Source organism: Corapipo altera, unplaced genomic scaffold (assembly GCF_003945725.1).
Source record: "Corapipo altera isolate COAL_440 unplaced genomic scaffold, ASM394572v1 61305, whole genome shotgun sequence".
Taxonomy (NCBI): Eukaryota; Metazoa; Chordata; class Aves; order Passeriformes; family Pipridae; genus Corapipo; species Corapipo altera.
Genome location: NW_020884909.1, coordinates 91,264 through 113,400, shown reverse-complemented (window position 1 = coordinate 113,400; position 22,137 = coordinate 91,264). Strand labels below are relative to the sequence as shown.

At 41.5% G+C, this 22,137-nt stretch overlaps 1 protein-coding gene across 1 annotated transcript in view; it reads right to left on the bottom strand.

Annotated features, from left to right (window-relative positions):
• SHB (SH2 domain containing adaptor protein B) overlaps positions 1-22,131 on the bottom strand; it is a 62,060-nt gene extending 39,929 nt beyond the window's left edge. The window contains exons 1-2 of the mRNA XM_027653090.1: positions 21,509-22,131; positions 8,525-8,642 (exon numbers count right to left, since the gene is read on the bottom strand). Coding sequence (XP_027508891.1) covers positions 8,525-8,642; positions 21,509-22,093 — 703 coding nt within the window. The 5' untranslated portion in view covers positions 22,094-22,131. The remainder of the gene's footprint in view (positions 1-8,524; positions 8,643-21,508) is intronic.
• Positions 22,132-22,137: the final 6 nt, after the last annotated feature.

Here is a 22,137-nt window from a genome sequence, read left to right as displayed (position 1 = left end):
TGAACCTCTTATGTCTGTTTATGTAACCCTTTCCAAGCATGGAAAGACAGATGGAACACTGACCAAATCAGAAGGAATTGCAGTCTGCAGAATTTCAAGGGAAAATGCAAAACAGTTTCATTTTTAATTTATTTCATCCAGTTAAAGGGTTTACAAAACTCACACAAATCTTTACAGAACAGGGAGAGGATCCCTTAGCTGCCACATGGCTTCATGCATAGGCATATTCTACCTAAGAGAATCCTTTGCAGTAAAGGAAATTCATCTCTTCTATCTAGATGACTAGAGCAGTGAGACATCTTCAGATTCAACACACCTGGCACTAGGGGGTAGGGATGGGGAGAAGAGAGCAGAAATGAAATGGGAGAGAGATTAAAAGGACCTTGAACAGAGCAGCAGCAAAATGCTTAATCCAGCAAGACATGAAATGAGATAACAAGGACCTCTTTCACCTCTGTAGCCAAAAGAATATCAACCTTCCACTGAATTCAGACTACTGAATTCTTCTTACTCAAGGGTCACAGTTTTCTTTTTTGTATTTCTCAAGAGACAGCTGTTGGAGTTCTAAAAATCACAGATCCTCTTAGACCACATAGACCTCAGTGCTTCTCAAACTGCTGCCAGAAGCACTGCTGTCTTGAAGTGACAGGCAATTCCCACCAACATTAAATGGACTACTGTTCTAAAGTAGCCTAAAAACTTGAAATTTATCTGAGGGGGTAGAGGGAAGACCTGTGGTAACTGGCAGGTGAAAACAGACACAGACTCAAAGCAGCATATTAAGAAACTGAAATACAACCCCCTATGGCAAAGGCAATGCTGCATTCAAACGACATGTAACCACCAAGGAATAAGCACTTTCATACATTGCAGATGTTGCTCGTACTAGGAAAGCACACAGGTTTTGTCAAAATAATGCTCTTGATCCTCCTTGAAACTCCTGCTTCTTTATAAACATGAGTCTTCCAGACTGCAAACAAGGGATTAATAGCATTTTAAGCTCATTGGTTTCTCTTTCCCAAGAACCAAAGCATCCATTTCTTCATTTTGCTTTCTGTGGAAGAACATAGGCCAGATTCAGACAGTGAGCAAGTAAATTGCATGAATGAAGTTACATTGCTTTTACATGTACCCTCAACTAGTCTACTAGGATGTTGACCAATCTTCTTAAAGTTCTGGACATCTTGTTTCCTTTATTTTGAGCATAAGCTTTGTCTTAGTGAGAAGAAGTGGCAAGAAACAGGGAAGAACTGAATTTATATGCAGGTCTGTGATTCAAATTTCACATTTAGTCCATTTCCAGACTACATCAAATCATAAAAGCAAGATGAGGGTGCAGACACAGAGGGAAAAAACCACAAACAAAACCAGTATTAAATTAAACATATAATATTAAACATTGGAGAGAATGCCTTAAATCTCTCTAAGAGAGGAGACATATTTAAAGAGAGAAATGCTATTAATTTTACGCACCACTCGTTTCCAGCCCAGTTATGCATCTAGTTACAGCAACCACAGCACAGTCTCTCCCAACACAAGAAACTAGGCTCTGTACATTCTGGCCTTATCTTCTTGTAACCACTGATGAGGTATGAAGTGCTCCATGAAGACAGGAAGAGAAGTACTGATCATCATGGCAACTAGACATGCTTCTAAACTGATCTGGTTTCACAGCACATGTGGGATCTATTGCTTTGCTTACAGAGAAGGTGAGGACTTGTGTTGAAGCAGACCCAGCACTATTTAAAACATGTCTCAGTTCAGGCACATCAGACTTAATGCTAAGGAAGAAGTTCTCTTCTGTAATTCTTCCTAGACGATTTATTTCCTTTAAATCATTGCTGAATGAAATCTCTTGTCCGAATTTCTAATCAAGTAAGAAACAACTTGAAATAGATGCTGAAGCCCAGGAGGTTTCTAACTAACATTACATCTAGCATACTTTAAAGAAGGAGCACAGCTGTTCAGAGCACATGTCCTCATTTCTAATGGGCTGCGGGGAATTCTGCACTACAGGACAGCAGCAGGTGACAGTACACTAGCACTGAGTTCCAAATGATGGGTAAGCTCAGAACACTTCAGATATCCCCATCTTTGTCAGTTCTAGGAAGAGCTCCCCAAGATTTCCAGTGCATCCCTATAGGAAATTCCCAACATGTAAATAAAGACATCTTGTTACTAGTCACAAGCTTACTTCTGTGTGCTATTGAACTTCTTCAGATCTTGCCCAGTGGCTCTCCACATTGCAAACATTGATTCAAGAACACATACACATCAAATTTCAAGAGTGAAGAGTTACCTTGCACTTTCCCTCAACTTTTTAAAGGAAAAAATTATCCCCAAACTTGTTCTTCTAAAATGGCCAGCATGTGGTCATATCCACACCACCTGGCAACAAGACAATAAATGTAATGTTAGTGAGGAGTCCAGAATATCACATGAGGTGGACTGACAATGGGTCAATTCTCATTTGGGGCTGATTTCTAGTCACGGTTAGCCTAGAGTTAGAGCATTGAAGAGAATTAGAATTGGAACACACAAATGTAGGAACGAGAAAAGGGGCTTGAAGTTTATTGAAAACTATGCCAGCTGTTGAGCTTAGTGGTCAAATACACTGCCTCTTCTCTGTTGGCTATGTTCAGTTGTTTGCCATGTTCAAACACTAGCGGACAGCAAATCTTCAGCAGAGCCACCACAGAGCTTAAAGGTTGGCTTGCTAGGCTCAGTGTCTTTCAGCAGGTCAGAAACATTCTTTCTACACTTCCCATGCTGTACGTGCTAATCAAGGTAACCTAATCAAAGCCTTTATCAAAGTAGTTATCATTGCTCTTTCTATATTATTTGCAGTTGTAAACTCAGTGCCAACAAGCAACATGCCAGAGGTCACCTGGTAAAGAATTTTACAGTATCTGACTCACCACCGATGTGCTGCAGTGACTATTCAGATGAAGTTACAGGTCTGAACAAAAAACCAGCCTTTCTAGTTACAAGGGAAACTGACACCCAAGAGCTTTTGAAGTAGGTGCAGGTTCATGGGAATGCTGTTTTCTCCATACTCCCAGCATTTCTGTGATAGCTTGCATGAAGACTGAGCTACTTCTCCCAGCATGTCCATGGCTCGCTCCCAGTTAAGGCAGGTGCACGGCTTTTTTTAGGCTGCCTGTCATGCATTGGAGATTCCATTGTGATGCAGCCACGGACTCTTTCTTACGTCAGTCTCTAGAAAGAACCAGTGAGTGCAGGAAGGCATTTACTCTTCCAGCACTGTCTGCACCTAGAGAGGAGTCTCAGCTTTCTGCACCCACAGGGAGGGAGGCAAAGCATAAAATCTCTAAGTGTGATCTACTTAGACTTGCTCACTGCTGTTCTACTGCACAGCCAGCACGATACATATAGAGACAGGATGATAAATACATAGAAAAAGAAGAAAGGAAGAGGATGCTAACGTTGTAAGCCTGTGAAAAAAAGCTGTGTTTTTTCTTTTGGAATTTTCTCTAATATCCCCTCGTTTCATTTTAAAAAAGCTCCTTTTGGCAGAATGTTCACATTTATTAAGGCCTCTCCAGATGAAAACTCTGCCCTTTCCTCATCACACACTTCCCTTAGTTTATGCTCACTTTTGCTGATGGGGCAGATGTGTCATCACCCAGGTTGATGAATACACTGAATAACATAGGCAAGACAACAGGTATCTCTGTACCATGATCCAAATGCTCTAGAGCATCCCTAGAAATAATTTCCAGCTCTTCAGGTCCAGTACACAGGTCCTTCTCACACACGAGTCACTCAGCCCTGAAGCATGTATACAAGCTCATCTACTCAGTCTGTGAAACTTGAATTCAGCTTTCTATTTATGTCCAGAAGCCCTTTTGTGACTTACTGGGGTTTTCCAGTCTTCAACGGGTACTGGCAGCAGGCTTCTGAGTTGATTTGGGACTTACCTGATGCACATTGAGCTTTCCTTGATCTCACATGTTAGCACAACCCACCTACAAAACCTAATACGTCCAGTTCCCAGGACAACTGTGACCAGCCTCCTGAGAGAAATGCACCAATAACAAAACTGATTTCCTTCTTCCTCAAACATCTGCTCTGGCTGTACAAAAGAGGATTTTTTTTATGCCCTGAGTAGCTTCTAAATTTACCCAGATCAGAAGAGAAGCACAGTGTATATTTTATTAATAGTGTTGTGACAGCCTTCTGAAGTCTGTTCACAACAGAGCATTTCCTTCGTGAGGAATACCACATGGTATGTTACATGTCAGGGAAAAGTACCTGTTTTCAGAAGTGCTACCCATCTAGGTCTGCAGAATTCTGAAACACAAAAAGAGGGTTTTCTCCCTGTCTACCATATCTTTGAGGCAGATGCATGATCTAGAAGATGCCAGAACTCCATGAAGGAGCTAATGTCCCTGGCAAAGTCCTAGGTCATACCTATGAAAGCAAAGGAAAAACTTTCAGAGCACAGACCTGAGGCATTTCTAGACCTCTAAGAAATCAAGGCACTGATGTACCACAGGCTTAACTCAAATTCCAAACTGTTGTACTAACCCAAGGGTTTAGCTTGCCCTAACTCCCCATTCATAACCATTCTAGACAACAGAAAACACAGCTCCTGATCTGGAAAAAACCAGAAGTGATTTTGCTAAGAAACATTTCTCAAGGTAGGCATGCCCCTCAGATAATGCTTTTTACTTCCTTTCTCACCAAACAGCACCTCCTCTCACCCAGCCATTTTTGATAATGTGCTTCCAAATTATTTTGAGACCTGAAATGACCTTACTTTTACTGGGTTTCAGTTAATTTTATTTAATAGCACGTATCACACTAGGCACCTTGCACACAAGACATTATGAGTTAGAAGCAAGGGGCTCTCTTCAAATCCAAGCAGCAAGAAGGACAACAGACAGTTCTTCGTGCAACAACTTGGCTGACAGCACATCTCCGTCTGAGTGATGATCCAAAACTGGATCCTCCTCCAAAGGTGAGTTCTTTCATACAGTACATATAAGGCTGTGGTATAGACAGCCTTGACATGGCATTTGATTAAAAAATGTTTCATGCAGTCTGAGGACTTGTCTTAATTCCTTCTGAAAGGCAGAGATGCCTGAAAAAGCTGCGTCAACATGCGCAGCTGTCAGGGGAACGTGGAAAGGCATACCCATAAGAGTATGGCTGGAATAGGACCTTATGACTTTTTCCCCAAGTATAGCCATAGTAACATCCATGAATTAAGTGCACCTTTTCTCCTCTCAGGTAAGGGATTACCACAGAAAACAGACCCCTCTCCATGATTTGACCGACGGAAGTAAATACTCAGGTGGAACTCAATTTCTCTTCCCCCAGCACTCCCTGTGAAGAATGGATGACAGAGCAGCACTGCCACTCTGACCTTGACAGTTATCTCAACCATTCACTTCTGGAATGTTCAAATGCAGCATCTCCAGCCACAGCTTCTCTGGAGAACTCTTTCTCAAGCACAAACTAGTTTCTACACCTGATTGAAGCAATGATGCTTGGTTACAGGTTAGGTAAGGCAGCACAGGCTTGTTTCTGTGGCAGGACACACATCATTGCAGCAGCTACAGACTGATACTACAGGGAAAGTAAGGTCCATCTCATTCTCGGGATCCATAGAAATCATCATCTTAGCTACGTCTGTTGCTCTCACGCATGCACGAATCTCACTCTACACGTAGTCCATGACACAGTTTGTCAGATATTAACATCACAGAGAACTTCCTTCATACACACGTAGTTACACTGAGATATCAAATCTCCAAACAGGTTGTGGATAAGGCAAAGATACAACACTGTTCCCCTGGCTTTAGGTGCACGCACAGCCAACCAGAGACTCACACCACAGAGCACATCAGGAACTGGATTCCCAGGGGTTTTCTCTGAACCTCTGGCACAGACTTCCTGAAGACAGGACACTTATGAATATCACTACTAGCCAGCAGATGTGCTTGGCTGACAGGAGATGACAGCTTCTCATAAACATGCATTCGTTATCAGCACGCTCTTCCTTAGCCTCAGGTCAAGACTTCCTTCAAAAAGTCTTTCCAAAACTTGGCATAAAGGTTGCTTTCTTTCAGTCCTCACAACCACAAATCTGGCAAGACAGTGTTTTTGGAGGACACTATCAGCAGAAGAAACTTCAAGCTTGACTGAACCCAATTCTAACCACAGACAGCATGGAAACAGATAGACCATTAAATAATTAATTGAAATAATTAATTTTAAGGATTGCATTTTTTTTTTTTCAAATTAAACATCAGCTCAGAACAAATTACATGACAACTGCAAGCCCACAGAGCTCTCAGGGAGAAAGGAGAAGTACTGAATGAAAATACTAGTTATTTGAGACATCATACATTTCTCTTCAGGTTTCCAGAATGCAAAAGTTTGGATATACCAGTAACATGTTTTCTGTCTCTCCTACATTTCCTGCGTTCTGCTGGGGTATGCAAATTACTTCTCTCTGGGATTAACCCATGTTAAATACAGTCAGAAAGATTTAATCAGATTAGTCAAACTAAACAGATAGCCATCTCATGTTCTTCTACTCATCAGACAACAAAACCAACAAATAAACATAACAAACAAAGCAGTAAAGATTTTGAGGCCAATCAAACTGTAGTCAAAAGGTCTTCTTTAGAAGGTGCAGATACATAATAGAACTCACCTGGTAAATAAAAACTGAACCTTTAAAAACTCTCCAACAGGATGCCTTTGGATTTTCATTTGTCAAGTAAAGGGCAAAGGCAACACCTGAGCAATAAAAAAAACCCCAAACACAAAACCACATGCTTGAATATAGTCAACACAACCTGACCTCATGGAGGTTTGCAGGAAGACCTTCTCTATTTCTGTCTGCATTAGGACAAGATACCCAGATCTCAAAACACTAAACATCTTCATGGGTATATCAATCATCTTCTGTTGGCTCAATCAAATACATATTCAGAACACTTGCTCTATCATTATAATCAATTAAACCTCATTTTCAAAAGGGCATCTCTGAGAGCTCCTCAGGTTTCCTTTATAATAACATACGGAGCAGATATAACAGCTTATCAGTTGCGCCAAATACAAATTTGGCAAAAGGGTGTCTTATAAGTGCAAGGGTTCACAAACCCACTGTTCCTTACTTTAAGCAAGTCATCCAGTATTGTCCACTAAATCATCTCATTTGTTATGGCTAATCTGGAAAAGGAGATAGAATAAACTCCTGTCCTAAACACAGGGAGAAACCAGTCAACACACTGAAAACTCCATAGTTAAAATCACAAATGCTCATCACAAAACACCTGTGTATTTTGCTCAACACAGAGCAAGAAATTATTTGGACTAATTTGTTTTTCTGAAAAATTACTCAACTTAGAATGGATTCATACTAATGGGAAATAAAAGCTCCCAGCCCCTCTATAAGATACTGAAAACTTCCAAACAATAGTTTCTATGTCATTTCCTGTCTCTCTTCAGAAATGCTATTTAAGAAAAGAAAAATAGGAACACTTGCATGAAAAAAGGATCTTTGCATCCAACAGCCTCATCTTCCCCCACTGATTAATCTTTCCTGAGGGCCCAAAACAGGAGCTGCCAATAGAAAAGGAAAGCATACAATCAACTTAACTGGGCACAAGAATGACTTTTACTCCATAACGAGAAAAAGAGGACCTGCTCCACAAATCCAAGGAATGCACAATTGATCTGCACAAAGATGCGTGTTGATTGAGTCAAATCATCATAAATTAAGAACACATGGTCCCATACTTTGGAGCATTTTACAGAATGCACAGCCAATAAGTAGGAAATTGATGCAGATAAGGAGAATACACGGAAAATACAGTTGCATAACACTAGGACAAGGGGTTCAAACAGTCCAAACTCCTACAACAATGCTACCATTAACCACCTCCCTACATGACAAAAAAGGAAAAAAACCTATCAAGAATAGCAGTTAAAGGTTTACAGGCATCCTAGTGTCTCATTCTGATCACTGGTAAAAAAAAAATCAGAGCAGCAAGGAAGGAAAGAGGGAAGCTACATGAAGACGCAGCTTTACAGCCATCCTCCAAGAGAAGGAAGACCAAGAAGTCTGAATCTGATTGAGGAAAAAAGTCCATAAGCAAACTGATCAACTGTTTTTAACTGAAATAACACAATGCCATGCTTTGGCCATCCCTACTACATACACAAATTACAGCCTTGACATTGCCAAGCTGAGCAATACGCACTCCAACTCCCACTGCTCATATTTTTTTAATCTTCTCACATGACAATACAAAACACCTATATTTTAAAGTGAGGTCCAGAGCAGTATTTTTAGATATCAAGGCACATGCAAGCAAATTAAAAGCTTTCATGGCATTTACTGGTGCTTACCTAAGTATCTTCAGAAACATGGGTTTCCTTGCCAAAGTTTTCCAAACAATGACATTTCTGTTTCACAGCAGCTATAATATACATGGAAATTGCCATGCAACTAGAGCTCACATGTGCAATTGTCTTTTCTTACCAGTCATTATTCTCTGGGCTTCATATGGTTCCATGTAGCCAGTGTTCTCCCCTTTTCCCATTCTGTTCAACTCACTTTTGGCATCAAATGGATCTGAGTAGTCATCAGCTATCAATACCTGAAAGACAGGAAAGTGACTGTTACTGAATTCTCCAGTCAGATGTGCAAATGAGAAGGCAGCAACATCCTATCTGCAAAATAAAAAAAAACAACACCCCAGTTCCATACAGCTGTATCCTATATCATCTTCAAAGCACAGTCTGAGTTCAGAGGAGAAACACACAATTGCCACAGATCAGTTACTAAACAGTAAACTAAATAGAAGTGTGCTCCTGCTCACACCAGAAACCTAACAAAGGCAGACTCCATGTTGAAAAGATTTCTGACAAGCACAAGCTATAGAATAATTGCAATGGACAAATTAGAAAGAGTCAATCAGTCAGCAAACTCAATCCAGTGCAACTCCTATCAGAGAAGTTTGCTAATATTCAGAAAAAAAAAATCACATTTTCTCTTGCACATACTTCATACCCTCTGCTTTTTAGGTTTATCAGCTACAACTGAAAATATTGCTAGAAATTTTTCAAATAAATAGGCTACTATTTATCATTCAAATAAATAAGGTTACTATTTTCACTGCATTAATAAGGACCTTTGTAATTTTAGTTCTCAGTTGAAAAGAAACAAGACAGAAAACAAGCTTCTTGCCTAAATTTAAATCCTTGAACCCATTTGTGTCATTCTTCCTCTCAGAAAAACATTATATTTACTTATATTTTGTGAACTGAGACAAAAGGCAGCAAAAAGAAATTCCATCAGAACACGTTTTCCTCCTCTACCAGAAGACTAAAAAAATCTGAAGGTTTGAAAATCTCACACCTTACATTACTATGCTTTCTGAGCCCTGTAAAATCACTGAACGTGTAAGTCCCATAAATAGTTTTCTTTAATCAGTCAATTGAAGTCACAGGAACTATTCCTCTCTATAACTGAAGGGGTAGAGCTAATCTTCATTTCTGGAAGGTGACAAGGGGATCAGGGCAAGGGCAAAAATCCTCACATGAGAATTATTGCAGAGCACAGAGATGCAATGTACCACAGACAAGATAATCTGAAGCTAAGCAGAGGCAGACCTCAGCACCAGAATCCCCACAGAATCATAAAATAATTCAGGCAGGAAAGAACCCCAGGAGACCACCCTGCCCAACCCATCACTCAAAGCAGGGCAAGCCTAAAAGGCTTACTCTATTAAAGAGGAATTTTTCAACCCACCAGTTACTTTGCATCTTTAAGACCAGCGCCAGTAAGACTTAGAACAAACTGCTATTCCAACAGCTTCAATCTTTTCAACAAAGAACCAGGAGTACACTGCTAGCTAAGAGACTGAACTGCATCCACTTCAGTCTCCTGCTGCCAACATATCCCACCAGACAGAGAAGAAAAACAGGACACACAAGTATTTACAGATCAAACACCTGCACAAATTCTATGGGGAAAATGAGCACTGCGTAACTCCTTTAAAATTAGGGAACAAAACATCTAACACACTTCAGTGTCATTACTCAGGCCCTGCAACACTGCAATTTTATACTACTTATTTGCTTATTTCACTACTAGGACTCATGTTTTACCTATATTTTTTATGTGTTTTCCTCCAGTCAAAGTCTAAAGTGACCAGAAGTTTCTTTTTGACCAGAAATCACCAGACTGGCATGGCTCATAGAGGGAGGAAAATATAATCCTTTTTCTCACTTGGTGTCCAAAATTACTCCCTCATTACTATGAAAAGCAGTTAACACAAAGGGGAAAAGTCCCCTCCCCCCTGTCTAGCAACATATGCCCAAGCAGCAAATCAAGTGGCAGCAGCTGCACACACTTGAGACAAAGACAACAATGTGTATCACGCAGCAGTAATTTCTCCTAGTCACAAGGACAAGTTTATCTCCAAGTGATGCAGTTGAAATGCCATCCATGTAGCCTTCTGATCAGATCCTGTCAAGAGCTGCTAGGTGGTAGCATGGGCTCTGTACTGCTCTCCTATTGCAAACACTGACATGTAGTACTCACCAATCCTTAGCATAACTGCACTGAAATACGAAACACAAAGCAGTCTTAACACAGCTATTTTTGCCAGAAATTTACTAGGACGAAAATTATACATAAAAAAATGCTGTCAAACAAGACCACCCCCTCAGAAAGCAAAAAGACCCTCACTCAAACAACCCTCTCCCACAACAAACCCAAACCCATTTTTCAGCACTCAGTCAGGCGGAAAGAGCAGTCTGCTTCACCTTTCCTGAAACTGTGTATCTCCTTAAAGGTGGATTTACAACTTTGAGCTGTCAGAGGGCTTCCCAGCTGACTGTTACTGTTTCCATATATATTAAAATCTAGTAATTCTCAGCCTGGATACAGCAGCTGGCCAGTGTCAGAATTCGATTTCTTCTACACTTGCAAACAGCTATAAATTCTCTACTTCTATAAAGTCTGAAGTTATTCTACTTCTTTCAAAGAGAAGCCAAAGCTTGAAAACCTCAAATGACTATGCTTGTTGGTTCTGCTATAACATACCTACTTTAAATGTCTGAACTCCTTTTCACAATACCATTTCAGAATGTTTCTCCTATTTTCAGAGATGTCAGCCAGAAAAAGGATTCCTAATCTGCAAGTCCTTGTGCCACCCCCACATAAATTACTTTTACCTAAGGAGTTCATTTTCCAAGCCTATCTGCAGCAGGACAGACAAAGTACAGACAAAGACTTTTGATGAAATATAAGGTTCTGAATACATGAATTTTTCTAGTCATGGTACATGTAATAATCAAAACATTTGCTTCATGATAGGTGATATTGATACATTGTCCTCATACTCCTTAGTGCCATCCTCACAAAGCACATGCTTGCCACTGCTACACACAAGTTCTGTTCACAAAGTATTGCAGGTACATGCCTTGATTCTGCAGACCATCTTTATCACCTCAATGCCATGTAGGGAAGATCCAACGTGAGAACACTACACTGGCACCTCTCCCCCATGGCCACGTAGGAGCAGGTCTTTCTGTGTGTTGACTGAAGTGCCTCCATGCTCACCAGAGCTCATCCATTTTCCAGAAAGAGTTATTTATTGTGTGCTTTGTTTATTTTTCTCCCAACAACCTTTCAGCCGCTGCCCAGCAAACAGGTCTCAGTCAGCCATTTGTTTTCTACAGTCCAGAGGCCAAGGCCAGCACAGATCATCCCAGGTTAGGGCCTGCATGCAGTGCCCCTTTCACATCTTTGATTAAGTGCGCTTTCAAGGCAAATGACTAAACTTGTTCAGTTGGCCTCCAAGTTGATGTTTCATGTTAGTGACAAACACTGAACAGGAAAGAGAAGGGAACAGATGCCATCCATCATCTACCAATGCATCCCTCCCAAAATCTTGAACACTCAGACCATCCAGGATCTAATGCTGTACTTCACACATCTACCCTTGACACCACCAGAGGAATGGCAAAGTGTTGAGGTTTTGTAACTATCGCTAGAAAGAACATTCATACACAAGTTCTGACCCTTGGAGCAGGACACCTTTAATTTGCCTCCCTCTTCTGCCAAATCCAGCCACCTTCCTTAGGGGTCTTATTTATCAAAATGAAACACAGCTAACAGGAAACCCTAGAAGGACTCAGGCAGTCATTCAGACTCCAAATTAATGTTTAAACTGGTTGCATTTGTCAAGGCCATTTTCAAAGACCTGTGGTTTACCTCTTAACAGAATGCAAGATACCAGAGTGGACTGTGAGCTCCTACAGCTATTGATTCCTGCTCTATACAAGCCCATTCTATGGCACCCCATGCACATATGATACTATTTTCTATCAGGCACATTTAGTCATAGTAGCTTGAGGCATCAGTAACATCAAGCAAAGAAAATTCCAACCCATCAATAGAAGTGCACTGATCAAAAGAGGTCAACAAAGATTTAAGGAACACTTATAGGAGTACATCCCAGTAGGTTGTCTTTAAAACTCTGAAGACAAAGAGTACAGCTCAGTTACCAGACCAAGCTGACAAACTCAAAACCATAGCTCTAGCTAAAAAGTTAGCCAGCAGAAACAAGATCAAAAAAACAACCCCAGAAAATAAAATAGAAGCTGAGATTCTGGTTGGTTTATCCCTCTATTATATATTAACTTAGTTGCAACCTTCACTGTTGATGCATAGTCTTTGTTCTTCCACAGTCTTAAAAAAAAAAAAAGTCTTACAAATATTATCATATTAAATACAAGTTTAAGTGGATATTTGCATATACAAAAGAATGATTTGCATATACTGTCACAGGAAGAAACCAAGGAACACACCTATATGCTTAATTTCACAGGTATCTCTATCTGACTAAAAAACACATTTTAAAGGGAACAAACAAGAAAGAAACAAATGAGAACTTATCACACTGAAATAATCAGAGTAAACCCTTTTTTAACTGAAAACACAGAAGATCTAACTATCTTTAAAACAGCAACTTCAGCACAGAACTGTTTGCTATTTCACTGATTTAGTGACTATGATGATCAAGGACACACTGTTCTAGAAGAATCCAAAAGGAATTACGATAAACAACATGTAGCAAATAAACCTAAAAGATCTCTCCTGCCCACCAGTCCTTTTGGAGATTTATTATGGGAGACTCATTTGTGGGGGGGGGGGGGGGGGTTTTTTTTTTGGGGGGGGGAAAGATCTGTTATTAATAAATATTATTATTTTATCAATATATAGAATCACAGAATGGTTTGGGTTGGAAGGGTCCTTAAAGACCATCTAGTGTCAACCCTCCTGCCACAGGCAGGTATACAGTTAAATAAATATATAAAGACAGATCATATATTGGCCTTTTTGACGTCTTTTGACCTTTGTGATCAACAGTTAAGTCCAGCAATACCACAGACAAGAATATGTCACTGTCAACAGAGATACAGAAGACAACAGCACTTAGAAACTGTGAATATGTCTACACCATAGTTAACTGACACAATTTAACACAATGTAATGAAAATTCCTCATCCTCTTTGAAAATTCTTACTCAGAAAAGTCACTAGCTACAGTACAAGTCACTCTGTATTATTACAGAAACACAGAATGGCCTGGGTTGGAAGGGACCTCAACAATCATCTAGTTCCAACTCCCTGCCATAAGTAGTGACTCCTTCCACTAGACCAGGTTGTTCAAAGCCCCATCCAACCTTGCCTTGAACACTGTCAGGGATGGGTCAGCCACAGATTTTCTGGGCAATCTGTTCTAGTACTTCACCACTCTCACAGTAACACCTAATATCCTAGAATCTAATCTAAACCTACCTTCTTTCAGTTTGAAGACATTCCCTCTTGTCCTGTCGCTACATGACCTCATAAAAAAGTCTCTTGTAGGATCCTTTCAGGTACTGGAAGGCTGCAATTAGGTCATCTGGGAACCTTCTCTTCTCCAGGCTCAACAAACCCAATTCTCTCAGCCCTTCCTCACAGAAGAGGTGCTCCCTCCCTCTAATCAACTTGGTGACCAATACCAACTAACAATATTAGATGTTTTGTTGCTGTTGTTGTTATATTTGATTGTTGTTGTGAAATTAAATCTTTGAGAAATACCAAATTTCTCTCCTTGCCCCCAAGCAACCTCCAGGTCTCACATCCCAGACAGGTCCTGGGCAGATGTTTCTTTAAAAATTACATTTTCATTTAATGTTCAGGTAACTACACATCAGAAATATCTCTGATGTTGAAGTCTGTACAAAGCTCAGCCTGCATACAGCAGTACTGTGAAGTTTTGTCTTGATTTGTTTTGCAAATAAATTAAGACTTGCACTTATGTTTTCCTCCATGAAGCACTGAATTCCAGAACTTGTTGGGCTCTCCCTGTAGCCTAAGCACAACCTTTTTTTTCAATATTAAGTTCACAGCCTTGGAAAACCTGCTGATACAGTGATCTGTACATAGTTGGATTCCCAAAAGTATCAGGAAAAATAAATCAAGGATTTTTAATATCTTGCTAACAAGTCAGAAATTTAGGACATGATTCTAGAGGACTACTCAAGAGATAAAATGTGTATAGAGCCTTTCCTTCTACTCCTAAATTTGAGTATTGGAAAGGGCTGCATCAGCTCTGACCCTGTAAGAAAACACAGGCCTCATTCAGAACAATGATTTCCAGAGTATGATACATTTCTTGTCAAAAAGTAACTGAAACACAAATGGGGAAATGTCTAACTTTCTGAGACAGTTGTGACCTGGTAGTGAGGTGCTGGGGAAAGAAAAAAAATACCTCATTCAGATTTACCCACTAATCTTTAAAACTAGATTTGGAACATTTGTGACTTTTCTTGAAGATTTAAAACCATCTTTCATTTCTTTGGGTTTTCTGTTGGTTTGTTTGGGGTTTTTTTGTTTTTGTTTTGTTTTGTTTTTGTTTTTGTTTTAAACCCTGCAAGATTAAAATAGACTTTAAAATATTTCAGAAGAACAGAGATCTGAAATCTGGGAAGGCAGTCTGCTCACAGACAGTCCTCCTGTAGTACCCTTCAGCAGCCTTTAGTCATAAATAAATATATATCATGTTGTAAATTTTGAGTAGCTGAAGTCCCCCCATGGTCACTACTGTTCACACATAAAGTCTGTAAAATGCTTTTAAATCCCCTGGGAATACAGCTACTGATAACCCAATATCTAGTATTTTTGCAAAGCCACATGGAAAGAAAACAGGAATTCAGGCATTACTATTTGACACCAGTGTATGGAATTTGGGTACAGAAACAAAAGAGATCTGCAGGTTTCTTTTCATCTGGACCAAATAGACTGTAGCTACTTTTCAGAGTCAAATATTAACAATAAATTAACTTAAAAATGGCATTTCATCCTTCCAATGGAAAACATCCCAAGTACTTGCAGCCATGAATGGTTTTGTTAGTTTTTCAGCTAGAACTGAAAACTGTAGTCAGGAAATCTGAATGACTGCCCCGGTAGATGAGGGGGAAGCAGTGGCTCTTGTCTATCTGGACTTCAGTAAAGGCCTTTGACATTTGTCTCTCATAAAATCCTCATGCACAAGCTGTCGATGTAAAGGCTGGCTGAGCAGCGAGGTGGATTGAATTCTGGCTCAACAGTGAGGTACAGAGGGTAGTGACCCACAGCACAAAGTCTGGTGCTATGGGTACACCAGCGAAGTGGTGTACTCCATGGGTCAGTATCAGTTTTAGTCCTGTTTAACATCTTCATTAGTGACACGGGTGATGAAGGAAGAGTGCACCTTCAGCCAGGTTGCAAAGGACACCACACTGAGAGGAATGGCTGAGATATGAGTGACCAGAGGAGCCTCTGCAGCCTGGAGACAGACCAACATGAACCTCACGAAGTTCATCAAGAAATGCAGTCATGCACCTGAGGATGAGCAGCCTCGTGCACGCAGAGGGACATCCAGCTGCAAGGCAGCTTGGCAGAAAAGGAAGTTGAACATCAAGTCAGCAATGTGCCCTTCTTGCATAGAAGGTGAAGGGCACCTGGGCTGCATTAGGCAAAGCACTGCCAGCAGGTCAAGGGGTAGGATCCCTCTCCTCAGCACTGGTAAAGCCACACCTGAAGCGTTGGGTCCAGCTGTGGGATCATCAGTATAAAAGAGACATGGACATACAAAGGCCAGCAAAGGGAGACCAGCAAAGGGCCACACAGACGAAGGGAATGGAGTACCCTACGTACAAGTAAAAGATGAGTGAGAGGGGACTGTTCAATCTATACAAGCTCAGGGGGAATCTTATCAATGCGTATAAATATCTGAAGGGAAGGCACAAAGACGATAGAGTCAGGCTCTTTTCAGTGGCACACAGTGACACAAAAAGAAGCAATGGGTACAGACTGAAACACAAGAGCTTTCAACTGAACATGAGGAGACGCTTTTTCCACTGTGAAGGTGGCCAAGCACTGGCACAGGAGGCCCAGAAAGGTTGTGGAGTCTCCACCCTCGCAGATATTCAAAAGCTGCCTGGACATGGCCCTCAGCAACTGGATCTATGTGGCTCTGCTTGAGCATGGGACTCTAGACAAGCTAATCTCCAGAGATCTCTTCCAACCTCAACCATTCTGCAGTTCTGTGATTCTGTCCTTGCAGTAAAGGCCTCCATGCCATTTTTAGTCATCAGTCTTTTGGTAACCATTTCAAAATGTGACTTGGAGTATGTATGGGGAGACAACAGTTAAAGCACTAAGCTCAGACTAACTGCCCTAAGACATATACCAGCCACCTCTCACACCACAGGATGCTCATAACACAGGCTGAAGAGACAGAAAAACACACATGCTTATTCTTGTTGTCCAGCAATAGGACAGGGTCACAAGATAAGAGACTGAAGTGTCTATAACTACAGATGCAATCAAACAGACAACAGTTGGACAATGTGAGAAAAGACAAACACAGGTACTTTTAACAAGAAAAATTTATCCCGTCTGAGTTTTGTCTAAAACTTTTAAACTCATACCTTGCATCCTTCACCCTTTCAGTCCTAAAGGAATGAGTACTTTGTAACATGCAATGAGCCCAGAAACTTAGCACATGACAGCCCAGATCTGCTGTTTCTAACAGCAATGTGGATCCCTTCAATTTGGGAAGACAGCCCAGCACAGAAACGTTTGTCTTGCATGCTCTCCTGTGAAACAGGTGAGGGAACAGATAAAAGAGTGATGCAGAGACATTCTTGCTCATTGGGGGCCAAGTGGTCACAATTCATAGAGATTAGATACACAGGCTGCTTGGAAAGAGGTGGAAACAAGACAAAGGTCCACCATGTTGCCCAGTTCCCTTACAGTCATTTGTACTGCAATATTAGCCTTTTTTAAGAATAAGGCCACATGGAATGTGTTCAGCTACTGTACCAGTAAACAGCCCAATAAGCACATTTCAGTTCAGAACAGGCAAGTCAATCTCCCTGTTTGAATCCAGTAGCTAAGGTATGTTTTTTCAATGGGATTGATATGCTTTCTGCAAAGGTATACACTCTTCCAGAAGACTACCACTCCCTCCTTAAATCTCCACGTGTCTTCCAACTGCTTCATACTTCTTCCTGGTAGTGTTTCTCTGCTTGGATCTCTGTGTCCAGAAGTCTGATAATCTGGATGGTTTCCAAAGCTGAGTGTTCCAAGCTGTGCATACACTGCAGATGCCAGGCATACTTGTAACTGAACAGCCTAACACATCCTTTCAAAAAGCCCTAAAGTACCTGAGCCTGGGGAGTTTCAGTGAATATCTTCCTTTTCAGAAGACTGTAACAGTCCCTTAATCATGAGACTGACATGTGAAAAAATGCGTTTCTAGCTGCGTTATGACATTGTTGAGATACATGAAAAAAATTAGTTTGCTGCCTTTGTGCGTAGCCTTGCTCAAGCTTTTCATGCAACCAGATATCATAATGGGTCTGTGCCTATAAACCGATCTAATGGAGATGAAAGCTTAGAGTCAAAAATTTCTTTAACACCTGTGGAAATGGATCTTGCAACTTGCAGTGTCTTCTGCATTCAGTATGTGGAACTGCTGCAAAGTTCTGCCTCTACTCTACAGAGAGAGGGCAAAATAATGTTCATTATGAAATAATTATCATTTAAAGAACAAGAATACTACAATCCCACTTTTTAAATCTTAAGAACTCCCTGCAATGAAGTATGATACAGTTTGTCTTTGAATAGTGTCCCAGGTTCTTCAGCTGCAAAAATCAGGCAGAGAACATTTTGGTTCAAATAAGTAACAGGTGAGAACATAAATGAAATATCCTTTTACACAGGCACTGTCTCCTCAATTATTGCTGCTTTCATGGATCTACACACTCCACCATGCCAGACTGAGGACAGTCACTCGGGAAGATTTCAGCTCATTGTTTTCAATCTCCAGTTCATTAAGTGGTTTGCCTATTGAGCTGATCTTAAACCAAGTCTCTCATTTATTCTTGCACAAATACCGTTGCTGCTAGGTTGCTGCAGAATACAGCCACATATTGTTTCAACTTGCCTACACTCATTTGCTTGCAACAGAGGAATTAAGAAGTTAACATCTCCCAAGCCAGCACTAAAGACGGAAACCAGTAATTTCTTATCTGCTAACTGGAGGAACTGAGCTGCTTCAGTCATGAATTCCAACACAGCCTGCTCCCCCTCGTCTGAAGGTAAGCATCACTGTTAAAGCCCCCAAACTCGACTGATTGTATAACCTAAATAAAAAAAATCTACCCAACAATTTGAATTCAGAAACTTCTGGAAATGACGACTCACCTCTGGGCATCTGCTGCAGAGGTTAGTCACTTCACTGTTAAAAGGTGCATGGCAATTTATGTTTGTCTGCTTCAACTTGAGTTCATATTACTACCTCTACACATCAAAACTTCTTGAACACCAGATAAATTACATCTGTGCCATTACTTTTACAGCCTATGTCAGGAATCTTGCAGAGTACAGTCACATCTGCCACTGCTTTAAATCTCCATCTCCTTTATTCCCTGAATCAGCTAGACTATAATTTTTTTTCCTCCCTGGGAATTTCAACTAACTAAACTGTCACTATTCATACTCTGCCATTTGCCCTTTATAAGTAAACACACCAAACAAGCACCTTCCTGAATCTTCTTCACATTCCAGTAACTCTTTCAAGACACACAACTCAGTTCTTCAGCCAACTCTTTACTGATGAAACAACAGAAATTATAAAATTGCTTACTGAATTTTTTGAAAACAATACTTCTCACTTCTCCATTAACACATAAAGGAAAACAGCACCCTATCCTTGTAAATGAAAACAAAAAAACCACCCAACAGATGCTGGAATGGAACTCAAGCAGACAGTATTGGATCATTAAACACTAACATACTTCTACAAAGTCAGACCTATATGGCATCTAGATCGTTTTCTCATTCCCAAGTTGTTTAGTTGTGTTTTTTTACAGATTTTTTCCCTTAAATGTTTTTATCACTTCTGTGAATTCTTCTGAATATCGGACCTTAATAAACCCCTAGTCTCGGGGGGGTTTATTGCTTCTTTATTGTCCCCTGTACTATATCCTTCTTACACAAATTTATTTTCACTTGCTTTATTTGCTACCAAACTACAGACACTCCATTAACTAAATTCCTCATATCTCTTCCTCAGTGAATCACAGGTGTAGAAGACAAGCAGTTCTCTGCCTGTCTGCTATGACCCTTGCTTACCAAGTTCACCTGTCAGGCTTTATACTTCAGGGCTGTGAAATAAAAGAGATTTCACATCCACTGCTGGGAGGAAATAATACAATTAAACACAAGCATGTGTTGCTTTTCACATCCAAATTCTGTTGTGGGCAGGCACACCTAACTTTTTGAGGCAAAAGGACTATTTTACTTCTCAGACATGATAAGACTTCCTACTTGTCACATACAGTTCTCTGCCTCAACAAGAGAAAAAAAAATGTGACTACGACTGAAGCTTTTTGCCTGCAAACTTTAAAACCTGCAACAAGGGCTTGGGAGCAGCATACAGATTTATGACCACACGAGGTAGCAGGTTACCCAGCTACAAATAAATGGTTTCTGCTTTGAAATTTGCTTCAGTAGGTTCTAAAATTGAGAGATGATTAAAAAAAAAAAATTGAAGTAAAAGGAAGAAATAAACATTTTGCCCCAAGCAGTTGTTTTCGCCAAAAGTGTTTCTTTAAGAGCAGATACCTGGTATCAACCCAGGATATTTAAAGAAGACTGAATATATCATAACATATCATGTAACACAGTGATATGCTAACTTTTAATCAATCACTTCCATAAAAGAAGTTGCTTCCAGTCTGGAACTACACCTAAAAAAACCCAGTGTAATAAAGTCTAGGCTTTTAATCTTGTATCATCACTGTCACAAGCTGATTTCTTTGGAATGCCACCTGGACAGATACAAAGTTTATCAAGTTGTCATGAAAGTCTGGCAGTGCAATCACGTTACATATTTAAACATGTACACATAGATCAGTTAGACTGATAGCATTCAGCACATACTTGCAGTTCTTGTGATGTGACTATTATACTGAAGTTGAAAATGCCAACAAACGAAATTGAGAAATATTTATTTCCAATATAGAAGAAAAACTAAACTATACTCACAACACCAACAGAGGTGGTGGGGGGATGTGCTGTGCTTACAAAATATTTGATGCTACTTCCCTCTGGTAACCTGAGTTCCTGAGTCCAGCACTTTACAATGCTGCATCTAAAGAATTTGTTAAAATTTGTAGAGAACGACCACTAAAAAACAAGACATTCGCATCTGAGTAAGTAGCTACAGAGTTTGCTTCAGCTACCTGCCAGTTGGAAACACAGTTATGGAAGCTGTGATGGTCTTGTGACACAGGACTTTGAACTGCCTCACCTTTGGCACTGAACTAGGAGGCAAGAAAGTTATTACTAAATAAATTACAAACTGGCTCCTTAAAAACAGACAGCATGACTTGGGATGGCACCGATTACCTTTTTTTTTTTTTTTAAATTTTTATTTTTTATATATGACTGTTCCATATCACAAGCAATGGGCCTGAGGCCACAACTTTGGATCACGAGCACGAGGCTTTTCAAGGGACTCTAGTGCTCCCAAAGCACCTCCCCAAAGATTCACATGCTATTCTGCAGGAGCACACCAACCCAAGAGCCTCGGTACCAGTCACGAGGTTGGCAGTGCATCGCGTCGCAGAGCAGGACTAGGCACACCTGTGAACCTGCCCTATAGAAGGGAGGCGAGTTTGAAAGCCAGGAGGACAGGGCACCATCACTTCACGTGTCAGTCTTGCACATGCCCTGCCTGCCCCGAGATACTAAAAAGTGCCAGGCCACCTGGTGAAGGATGACTGAGAACAGCGGCGGCTCCAGATGCAAACAGGAGCTAATCCCCTCGCCAAAAGTCCTTCCAGGGGCTTACGTAGCCCTAGCCCTACTCCCTAGTCTACAGGCGCGGGAACGGGAGCTCAACGCTTACCTTATCTTTCACGGCAGAGGGAGCAGCAGTCGCCGGCTGCTTGGAGCCCTTGTGGAGCTTCTTGCCCGCGCCGTCGCTGCCGCCACCGCCGCTCTCCACCTTGATGAGCCGGTGCTTGGGGGAGATGTACTTCACGTCGGGCGGTGTCGCCGGGCGGCGCTCGCTGTGGCTGCGGAAGAGATGCGGGGAGCCGGTGGTGGGAGGCGTGGCGCAGCACGACGAGGAGGAGGAGGAGGAGGAAGCCTTGAGGGCCGCCTCGCCCAGGTCCTCGGGCGCCGAGTAGTCCGGACGGCACATGGCGCGCAGCTTGCGCAGGGACGAGCCGGGCCCGCTGTAGGGGTCCTCGAAGTCGCGGTCCTTCTGGGCGCGGTAGGCGCGGAGCAGGTCGCTGGTGTCGTCGCGCAGGCGGCGGCGCGAAAAGCCAGGCGAGGTGTGGTGGTGGAGGTGGAGGTGCGGCGGCCCCTCGGGGCGGGGCGCGCCGCCGGCACCGTTGCGCTTCTCCCGGTAGTCGGGCCGCGGGGGCTGCGGAGGGCTCTTGGTCTTGCTATTGCCCAGGCTGAAGTACTTGTTCAGCCATTTGGCCATCGTCTCCCCCGGCCGCGGCCTCAGCGCCGCTGCGCGCTGCCCCC